General features: G+C 47.5%; 1 protein-coding gene across 3 annotated transcripts; it reads right to left on the bottom strand.

Annotated features, from left to right (window-relative positions):
- Nucleotides 1–3,577: 3,577 nt before the first annotated feature.
- Nucleotides 3,578–8,752, bottom strand: LOC131920102 (disks large homolog 5-like). Of its 3 annotated transcripts, none has more exons than XM_059274512.1 (5): nt 7,544–7,644; nt 6,785–6,947; nt 5,498–5,629; nt 4,661–4,844; nt 3,578–3,669 (listed from the first exon to the last, which is right to left on the bottom strand). In XM_059274512.1, the coding sequence occupies exons 1-5, from the start codon at nt 7,569–7,571 to the stop codon at nt 3,658–3,660; spliced, it is 519 nt and encodes a 172-aa protein (XP_059130495.1). In that variant the 5' UTR covers nt 7,572–7,644; the 3' UTR covers nt 3,578–3,657. The 3 variants fall into 3 exon arrangements, with proteins under 3 accessions (XP_059130495.1, XP_059130496.1, XP_059130494.1); XM_059274513.1 differs by lacking the exon at nt 7,544–7,644 and adding an exon at nt 7,968–8,752 and having other exon boundaries at nt 3,579–3,669; XM_059274511.1 differs by lacking the exon at nt 7,544–7,644 and adding an exon at nt 7,736–7,882 and having other exon boundaries at nt 3,579–3,669.
- Nucleotides 8,753–11,375: the final 2,623 nt, after the last annotated feature.

Here is an 11,375-nt window from a genome sequence, read left to right on the forward strand (position 1 = left end):
CCTCTATTAGCCTTAAAAAAAAATCTGAAAGCCACTCCCAAGTGCCACAGTCCTATGGTTCCCACATGACAGTCAAGTCTCTCTTGCTGTGAGCCTTTTGACTCTGGTAATACATTTGATTTATAGGCATTGATGTATCTTGTTAGTAGAATAATTGCTTAGCATGTACAAGGTCTTGGATTTTATCTAGGAACTGGAAAAAATGGAAAAATGAAGAATCTAGTTACATCTGAGCGTGTAGCACACAAACAGCAACCTTTACAGTCCTCCTGGCCTCCATTCTCCAGACAGTCTAGAACTTTCTTCTTAGGCTCTGTTTGTTGACAGAGGTTGGACATGAATTTTCAGTGAGGAAATGTTCATTCTTGGAGTGAAAAGAATCTGCTATTTGTGAATTAACACAGATATTGAACATAAATACATAGTATATCAAAATGTTATGGGGTCTTAGAGTTGGCTGAGCAGTTAAGAGTACTTACTGCTCCTCCAGAGGGCGAAAGTTCTGTTCCAGCACCCACATAGAGTAGCTCACAACCTCCTGTAACTCCAGCTCTAGGGGATCTGACCCCTCTTCCTGTCCTCATGTGTACACACAGATGACATACTTTTTCACAGACAAACACACACACACACACACACACACACAAATGGATCAAAAGTAAATTTTGATAGAGGAGGCACGAACATGACTACCAAGACTTCTTCAAGAGCCATCATGAGGCAGGCAGATCTCTGAGTTAGAGGACACCTTGGTCTATGCAGTGAGTTCTAGACAAGAAACCCTGTCCTTGAAAATTAAAAAAAAAGCCATTATAACATCAAGGATGAAAGCCGTTGACACAGATGTCTGTTGGTAATGTCCCCTGGCACTTTGCAGGTGAACGCTGAGACAGTGCGGTACTCCATCTGCACATCCAAGCTCCGAGTGAAGCCTGGTGATGTGGCTGTTCATGGTGAGGCCATGGTGTGTGTCACACCCAGGGAAAACAGCAAGAGCTCCACGTATTATGTGCTGCAGTTTCTGAAAGAGGATCTACCCAAGGTGAGGCCAAGAGTCCTCTCATGGATAGACAGCCAAGAGTAGGGATGGGGACCAGGTTACTACAGAGACCAAGGATGGCACCAAGTACTTTATGACCATATGCCTAAGGGGTTGGTCTGGTTCTTATTCATTGATTTGGGGGTGTGGGAGTGGGTGGTATGCTTGTGGGAGTTGGCTCCTTTTCCCTACCTGTGGGTCCCAAGGACCAAACTCGTGTTGTCAGGCTTGGTGGCAGGCTCCTTTATCCACTGAGCCCTCAGCTGGCTTTTATTCTTAGTTCTAAGACTGCAAGTCTATCTGTCAGTCTTCTTTCTGCTCTCTCTTCAAGCTGATTATAGGTTGGGGCACAGTCCTCTGAACCATCTTTCCCCTAACCCCAAGCAGTACCTAAGCACTCCTGGAGTACACACACTGCTGGTGATAATAGGACCAAGAATAGGTTACCAGCCCATTCTTCAGCCCTGTTTCTGAGACTCTCAGTAGGGACCTCGAGGTTGCAGCATCTTGAGTATTTTGTGTTGAATGTAGGTAGTGGTACAGGGCATCCCACAGGTGTCCAGAGCTGTGATGCATATTGATGAGCAGAGCAGGAAGAAGTTCAAGCTTCTAGTAGAAGGTGACAACCTGCAGGCAATCATGGCCACCCATGGTGTGAAAGGCACCCAGACCACTTCCAATAACACCTGTGAGGTACCAAAGCAACCGGACCCTCAGCCAGTACCCAGCAGTTTCCTGACCATGGCATTTGCTTTCTCTTCTCCCAAAAATTACACAGCAATCTGTTTCGGGTAATACAACAATGTTTGCCCTGTAGAAAGATGGGCAGCAGCATACAATATTTGATGGAAGCAAAGTGAGCTTGCACAGTACTTTCTCATTAAAGTTGGACTCCATCACTAGGCCCTCTGCAAAGGCCAGACAGTTGTGTAGCTTGATCTGCTTAAGGGGCCCACTGGCAGTAGGCTCAGGATCCATCCCTGGTGCATGAGCTGGCTTTTTGCAGCCCACTACCTATGGTAGGACACCTTGCACAGCCTTGAGGCAGGGAGAGGTTTGGACCTGCCTCTACTGAGTGTACCAGGCTCTGCTGAATCCCCAGGGGAGGCTTTACCTTCTTGTAGGAGAGAATTGGGGGTGGGTTGGCGGGGAATGCTGGAGGGGTGGAAAGAGGGAAGAGAGGGATCTGAAATTGGTATGTAAAATGAATTAAAAAATCTTAATAAAAAGAAATATATAGTTTTAAAATAATAAAGTCCTTAAAAAGGGAGTAAAGTATAATATAAAAGAAAAAAGCCATGTAAAGATGTGAAATACACAAAGAGTCTGGATTCTGTATGTTATTGTGTTGTCTTTAGATTTTTCTGATAGCTAATAAACAATAGCTGCTAAGACACATTTGATTATGAAAGCTGCTAGATTAAACCAACCTATATATTTAATTAAAAGTTGGATTCCATCATCATTAAATATGTTTCATTAAAGTGAACATACAAATATGCAGAAATACACACACACAAGTGAACACATCGATGCACACAACCACATACTTGCACATTTAAGCACCCATACTCACAGACACCCATACAAACACTTACCCCTACAAATACAGGAAACATGGGCACATACAACCACACTCAGCCACACATGGGCACATATACCCAAAGGAACACCACTGTGCAAACAAAAGGCAACAGACACACAGAGACACACACAAACACACATAGAGGTCTACACCCACAGATGAACAGAAATGCAATATAACACACACACACACACACACACACACACACACACACACACACACACACACACACACTTCTGAACCAGAATGGCCAGGGAAAAGACTGCTGCCTTTCAGAACCTTTTCTGTCTGCTGCAGGGTGAGGGAGTGGGTCCTCCCTGCTGTTTACCATGCTTTTAGACTCAGCCAGGCTCTGCCACCCTGGCCTGCACTTATTTTTCCTTCCATGAGCTTTATCCATCCTGAGACTGATCCCACAGGTTCCAAGTTGATCCATCACAGTCTCTTCACTAAACCTACCCTGGATCCTCCACAGAAGACCTTGATAGCTCAAGCGAAAGAAAGTGACCCATGGTCAACACCCAGGAGGCTGTCAACAGATTACAGTGCATATGATATGAATTCAGCCCCAATGTCAGTCAGAAGGAGGCCAGTAACATCACCTGCAGTGCTTTTCAGGAACACAGCACTCTGCACAACTATGAGAGGGAATCTGTTCTGAGACACAACCATGCACATGATATAGTCAGCAATACAATGTCAGCAAAGAGATACACTGTGGGACTCTGTGTTGTGAAGCCAATGAGACAAGACATTTCCTGTGGTGTTACCTCTGTGCAGTGAAAGGAAAAAAGTCTACTTTCATTTTTTAAACAGCTGTGTTTAATTTTTGTTATTTGTTACAAAACACATGAATTCCAAAACAATAAATATGTAAAATGAGGAGAGAGCTACTACATCCTTCCTCTTCCTGAGCTATTGAAACTTAAAACAGTTAGAAGAGAGAAGACAAGGCAAAAGATCTACCTTAGAGAGCGCACTAGATCCAAAGAGTGCTGGCCAGCCAAATTCACCAAAACAGAAAATTTCAGGTTCAGTGAGAGACCTGTGCTCAAGGGAATAAGGGAAAGAGTGACTGAGGACAACACCAGATGTCATTATCTGGCCTGCAAACCCACCCACCAATGTACACATCTACACATGCATGCATACATCATGCAATGCCGCATAAATCATGATCAGAAAAAGTGAGGAGGACATCATGCTGAATGAACAGTTGAATTTAGACTATGCATATCAGATGTTTCAACTGAGACCCACAACACAGCTATCCATCCCTTGGAGATTAAAAATGCCTAGGGGAGAGCACACAGCTTAGTCAAGCTATGTTGAGGTAATTGGAAAAAATGATCTCTTGAAGCCTCAAATTGGCCACCCCAACTCTCAGACTGTCAAAGGCCTCCCCCATCTATGGTCATCCAGTCAGCTCCAGACTGGAAGCTCCAGGATGGGAGAACTGTCCAGCACCACCAACAGAAAACAGGGCTGACAAGCTGATACTCAGGCTTCTGACAGTAAGAACCAAGAGTTAAGCTAAGGGAAGAGAACACACTGGGATGCAAGAAGAAAGGAGAAGACCACATGCCACCCCAAAAGTTAACGATGAGAACTACTCACTTAGGCATTGGCCCTGGGCTCTAGTCCTTGCAAGCTGCTTTCTACCCATGATCTCAGTTGACCCCTGCAAAGCAAATGTGCCACAGGACACTGACCTCATCAATGAAAACCCTGTGCTGTTCCCTAAGTAACTCCCTGCATAGCAGCCCTCCGACCATAGTGATATGTGGGTGTGTGATATATGAATGACCCATCTCTCTCAATGTACTGCAGCTTCTAGCAGAGCAGGAGGGTTTGCTTGCCAATCATCTAGTTTCTTGCAAGAGGCTAACTCACCAGAGAGAGTTGTGAATGATTACAGAAATGAACACTTGGATGGTATGTAGGTGGGAGTCTGGATGGGTGGGTGGATGGCTACATAGGCATCTCTATGTTTATGGTTGGATAGTTAGGCAGCCTGCCCCACTGCCTCAGCCTACCTGCTGCTGCTCAGCACAGGAGTCACAGATCTTCTCATGGGCCTCCTTCAAGAGCTTCTTCATCTCCTCACAGGACTCTTGCAGTTCAATCTGCTCCTCCCACAGCTGTATGTTCTCGAGTCCCAACACATATACATTTTTTTTCAGCTGCTTCAAATATTGTAGAACCAGACTGTGGAGGTAACTGAACCACCATCCAAAAATGGTAAGCGCCATCCAGATTCTATTTGCCATTCCTACCTCCAAGTACCACCAGCCCTGAAAAGTCCCAGGCTCCTAAATAGCCCAAGAATGGAGCTCTCAGTAGCCAAGCCAGCATCACTCAGGGGCAGGCCAAATTCAGAGAATAACTGAATTCCAGAAAGATTCAAAGTACTTCTGAAAACCCTGGCCAAAAGCAATACTATGCCTCTGAAAACAGGATGTGTAGCCCCCACCTGTGCTTAACTGTTCATGGTCTTGGGAAAGCATCAGCAGGTAGAGGGCAAACACTCTCTGACGGGGGGCAGAAGTCTCAAAAGGAATAAATTCTGGTTTCCCAGGGAAACCAGATCTGTGAAGCCCCTGCCAGAGCTCTGGAGGCCTTGGGCTTCCCGACACACCCTTTAGGGTGCAAACCATTTTTCTATCTAGGGGCTCCTGACGCTAGCAGGACATAGCTGGGAGGATCTCAGTGTCTTTTCACACTTAACAAAACTGAGTCCAAGAGGCACAAATTCAAGGGCCACAAGGCAGGCTGCCTGCTTAGAAGCACACAGGCTAGAACCAGAGCCCTCACTTTGGATCAAGGACAAAGAGGGCAGGATCAGTGCCTCCCAAGATAAATCAGGTACAAACCTGTAGCATTCATTCTCCTCAATCAGCTGCTTGCACCTGTCCAAGGCATCACTGATCTCCATGGGCAATTTCAGCACATCCGACATCACCTGCTGATGTTCCTTTTTCAGCATCTCAAGCTCAAATTTTAGCCTGTGGTAGGGCATGACCCCAGGAGAAAAGAATCCCATGAACACAGGCCACTAGGGTCACATAAATGAGGCTGTGCCATGGACTATTCCAGCCCAGTGGATGCCACAGCCTGGCACTTAAACACTGGGACCTCCTGGTGTTTATTAAACATCCTATCCTGTCCCCAGGCCAGAAGAGACAGGAGTGCTCCAGAGCTACGTGAGCACTCTCAGTGAGCTTGGAACTGTAGATTAGCTCTCTAAGAAGTTCCCAGGAGTCTGTGCCACATACCTGGGCCCAGCACAAACCTATGACATTTCTCCTGTCTTCACAACAGGGATTCTCATTCTTGTGTGCCTATTGCTGCACAGAGGACCAGAGCACATAATGAGTATTTACAGGCAGGAGTCCCAACTTCAGGATGGCTATATAAACTCCACAGGGGATTCTAATGTTCTGCAGAGGTGAGCACAGTGGTTCAAGGTGTGCTGCTCAAATGGGACTCCCTGGCCTCAGCAGTGCCATCATCTGGCAACTGTGAGAATGTAAAATCCTCAGGCCATGCCATAGACCCTAGACTCCCAGGAGCACACAGACAGACAGACAGACAGACAGACAGACAGACAGACACACACACACACACACACACACACACACACACACACACACACCACATGAAATCAGGATGCCCAAGAAATGTGGGGAGGTGGCATTGTCTCAGAGTATAAGGAACAAGACCAGAGAGGAGGAGTGATGAGCTCCAGGCCTTCCAGCCACACACTGAGATGGATGAATGGACCAGGGCACCCAGCTGCTGCCAGGAGCTTTCAGCACACAATCATCTGCTGGTCAAGAACAAAGACTGACCACAAACTCACAGCACTTAGCATCTCCCACAAGCAACATCTGAAATGCATGTTGAGAGCTCACACACTGCTGTCCCTATTCCCAGACTGATTCAGGCCACAGGCTCTGCTTTTCATTTGGAAGAAGCAGAACAGCCTGTGTCCCCATCTCACTCCTACACAGGTTTCAAGTTTTGCATCTCAACTGCACTCAGGAAAATTAGTTTAAGCACCAGGACACCCTGGAGTTTCAGCCTCCTGTTCCTCAGGAAACCTGGGCTTGATACTGTAGTGCCAAGACGGCCAGCAGAGAACTGGGCATAGTGACTACCTGTTGTTCAAATCCTTGTTGGTGTAATTGGCCAGGATTCTACGAAGCTCATTTCTCTCACATGTCATGTTTTGTAGCTGGATGGTGAGTTTCTCTATTTTTTTCATCTCCTGTTCCTGCTCAATGAAGGTGGAGAGTTGGGATGGTGCCTCCCCAGTAGTCCCTGCAGATAGATAAAGACAAATGAACTTGTATTCTTGAATAGCATAGGACCAAGAGAGTCCAAGCTGAGTCCCAAGAGGAAGCCTGAGGAAGAGAAAATGCTAGGGACCCAGTGAAGCTTCTGAACAGCAGGGCAGCTATCCTCAAACTGGGGCCCCTGAGCTCTGTCTCTGTTCTCAGCCACTGTGGATAATCTTGTGCCTCCCTCCCTAATGTAGTCCCCTGGTCCTGGAAGGCATAAGCTAGCCCAGCCAAGTAGAATTGGAGAACAGTGTCAGGTCATATCTGATGTGATGCAGCTAAGTCCTGTTGTCCCTAGAAGTTAGCAGCACCAAGGCCTGATCACATGTGTCCAGGATTAAAGCATGTGAAGATCTGCTGCGTGGCCAGGGGAGGTTCCCTCCTTCCCTATTGGCATCATATTCCCATGGAAACTGTAGGAATCCACTGGGATGAAGTGCAGCAACACTCTACCAGAGAGAGACGGCTCAGTAGTCAATCTGTGCCTCCTGCCCCTCTTTGCCTCTAAGACTGAAATGACGGAGTTCCCAGAAAAGCAGCTGCAGCCTGGACAATTCATGGCTCTCCTAAACTAACCTTCAGAAACTCTTGACTCTGGGTCCATTCTTAAGAAAGCCAGAGAAGCAGGATAGGCCCATTGCTTCCCAGAAGCTCCCAGCTGCTGAGCTCCACCACCAAAAGACGAGTTCACCTTCTCCAGGAACCTCCCATCCCTAGCTCAGGATTCACTGTGCCCTCCCCAGAACCATTTATTTCTCCAGGTTTTACACTGAGACTGAAGGCCAGCTTCCTTCTCTGGTCTGTCCGTGTTCTCCATTCTTTCTCCCAAGCAGCCTGCTCAGTCTTGCCAACATGTCTGTGGGCACTGAACAAATAACCCACAGGCACTGGTGTTACCACAATATTGGTGACATCATAGAGAACACCAAAGGCTCTTCAGGATAGAACAGAATCTCCAGAGAAGGGACGATTAGGGCCACCACCGACAGCCCTCACTTACCTAGTAACTAGCTCTTCTGCAATTCACCAGAAGCCATGTTACCCTTCCCAGGAGCCTTCCCAGAAACACAAGGGAATACATTCAGCACCTCCTCCTTACAGAGCCAGAGATCTCTGCTTTATTAGAGTGTTTTCACTACTTCATGTATGAGAAGTTGAAGATTCTGTTCCAAACACATTCCAGGAAATGGCTCATCCCTTCTTGAGATCTCTAATCAATAACATGAGAAATAAAGGTTGCTAGGGAATTAGGTCAGGATGGTAGGGTGGAAAGATCAGTCTCCTGATGAGAACAAGCACATTGTGGAGGACCCACAAGGCTGTTACAGTATGTGGGTGTGGAGGGAGATTGAGGGTGTCCTGTCAGAACAAAGAAATGTCCCTTAGTTAATGAGAAAAATTACCCCAAATCATCAGCAGAATACAATCCAGCCCTCATGATGTTAGCAAAAGTGTGATCAACTAGTGACATGTCAGGCTGGATGATAAGAACTGGGACTCTCCAGGTGAGCCCTGGGACACAAGAGCAAACCCTCCCAGGAAGAGTGATGGTCCATTCCTGCACTTGAGTGTGAGGAAACATGAATGACTAGTGAGAGGGCAGACTCAGATATGGAAGGACTAATGCGTCACAGTCATGGGAGAGTATGTAGTATGGCTGTGGCTAGAGCTACACAAAAGCCAAATTCCTTGATTGGAGCCTCCTGTGACAATGCGCATGCCCTTAGGAAAGGTGACACAGCCAGATTAAATTACAACATCCATCGGAGCATGAGAGAGGCGGGCAAAGGGCACAAGAGGACAGATTATTAGAGGTCCTTTACCATAGACCTTTCCCAGAGCCCCACTTCACACTTTGGAATTTACTGACCATCCTGAAATGAGGCGCTAGCACCATGTTTGGTCTGGATTGAAAATTCACCGAAAGTCTGAACTGTGGCTTCAGAGGTGTACTTAGTGGACCCCAGAACAAATGAGTGATGTGGGGCAAACTATGTCCATTCAGATGTTATATCACACTAACAACCACACTAGACAAGGTGAGCTATCTCAGTAATACCCAATTCTAGAAGTCAAGGGACAGTGCCTGCCCTGCACACTGCTTCATCTCAGTCAATCCTGACACGCTGAAGGATGCTCAGGAAGTGACTGACAGATGAGACTTTGCCCAAGCACGCGCGCGCGCGCGCGCGCGCGCACACACACACACACACACACACACACACACACACACACACACACGGGGTTTGCATGACGAAGAAAGGATAAGACAGTGGATCTAGAATGTAAAGTGTGAAGGATTGCCTTCCAATCTCAGAACCTCGAAGGGAGGCTGGGAAATAATTGTGTCCTGGTGCTTTCAGACAGCTTGGCCATGTGAACAATGAAATGTGAGAAACACACCTCCATGTCCTGAGCCCAGCCCAGGAAAACACACAAGAGTCTATTGCATATGGTTGCTGCTTATCACACTGACCTGTCATGGAAGAGGGTTAGGTGTCTCTCTGAGAGACAGCAGCTGAAGGACTGCATCTGTCCTACAAACCACTTCATCACAGTCCAACCCTAGCACACTGAAGGATGTTCAAGAAGTGATTGACAGATGAGACTTCGCCCTAGCTAGTTCTGAAAGCTCAGGCTGTGGGTGTCAACCTTCCTATAGCTCTGTAGAGAGGTGGGTGCTGATTTCCTCCGGCTTCCTTAGCAATGCTTCGGGGGACCCAAGTGACAGTTTCCTCAAGCATGTTTGCAGCTGCAAGTATAAAACTTGGCTTCAGAACACTCAAGTCTCTGGTTTCAGAAGTCAGGAGATAAACAGCAAAGTCCACAAGCACTCAGATGCTGTGGAGATGCCCAGATCTCCTGCTAGGTCCCTACAGCACATGGCTGTAGATAGAGAAGCCATGTAGAGGTAGATCATGGTCACTGGACTCGTCACCCCACTGACAGCCCAGGCACCCAGAGCTGGCAGGAAAAAGCCAGTCTCTATCCTAGTCCACTGCTTCTCACAGTTCTTTGCTGCACCGGAGAACTGCCTGACACCCACACCTGCTGACTCAGAACCCAAAGGGAGCGCTGAAGGAAATGGAGTCAGAGGAGTCTGCTGGACGGCCTGAGGACAAAAGGTCTCGGCCAGAAGCACGTTTCCCTCCCTGTGACTGGTGTCAACAGCCACTGCATCTAAGGGAAACCACTGGAGGTGAAGTGCAGTGATGCCCTGCCATGAGCAGGGGACACCTCACTCGTCCCTCCCTTTCTTCCTGATGGCCTCTTTGCCTCCACACACACACACACACACACACACAATAAGAGTGAAAGCCAGGAATTCCCAGCACAACAGCTATGCCCTTGCTAGCTCCTGGCTTTAAGGACAAACTATTCTGGAATCCTTGGCTTTCAGAAATTATGAGAAGCAGGGAAGTCCATTTGCTTCTCAGGCCCCAGCTCTTCTGCCCCATTACTGGAAGGCCCAGTTCAAGCCTACCTCCTCCAGGAACCTCCCCATCCCCTGCCCAGAACTCACTGTGCCTTCTCCAGAACCATTTCTTTCTCCGAAGGCCAGCTTCCTTCTGCCTCTCTCTGGTATCTCCATGTTCTCCATTCTCTCTCCCAAATAACCTGCTCAGCCTAGCCAACATGCCTACATGAGCCTAACAGGCACTGAACTAACACTCCACAGGCATTTGGTGTCACCAAAACACCAGTGACATCACAGAAGAGCTCCAGGACACAAGAGATTGTCCAGGGAAGGGATTGCTGATGATGTCACTGGCCACTGCCCTGACCAGCTCTCCCCAAATTGACCAGGAGCTGAGGTTTCCTTTCTAGAAGTCTCTCCTGTGGCACAGGGGAAACCCTTCAGCACCTTCTTCCAAAGCTAGAGAGTTCTTTCTGCTTCATTAGGAGTCAAGTGCTTTGGATGGGTGAAGTTGGTTGGGCCTTGGCATGGATAGGAGCTTTCTATTAGGACTCAAAGGCCTAAGGACCTGCTGGGCAGTGGTGGTGCACGCCTTTACTCCCAGCATTTGGGAGGCAGAGGAAGGTGGATCTCTGTGAGTTCGAGGCCAGCCTGGACTACCAAGTGAGTTCCAGGAAAGGCACCAAAACTACACAGAGAAACCCTATCTCGAAACCCCCCCCAAAAAAAAATGGCCTAGGGACCTAGGCAGCGGTGGGGTTGGGGCTTCTGGATAGTAAACCTTTCCCCAGTGTCCGTTCCTATAGCAGAGTCCAACTCCCCAGATTTTCCCTGTTTCCCAAAGGCCAATATCTTTCTTCCAGACCTTTAATTTTATGGCCATTGGATTATGTTTTCATATGCATTCTTTGGGAGGGGGCTTTCTATATATTCATCCGTGTGTTCTCTGGAAGTCTCTGTTTTACAATCCGATTTTTTTTGCAATGGAAA

This window comes from Peromyscus eremicus, chromosome 9 (assembly GCF_949786415.1).
Source record: "Peromyscus eremicus chromosome 9, PerEre_H2_v1, whole genome shotgun sequence".
Lineage (NCBI taxonomy): Eukaryota > Metazoa > Chordata > Mammalia > Rodentia > Cricetidae > Peromyscus > Peromyscus eremicus.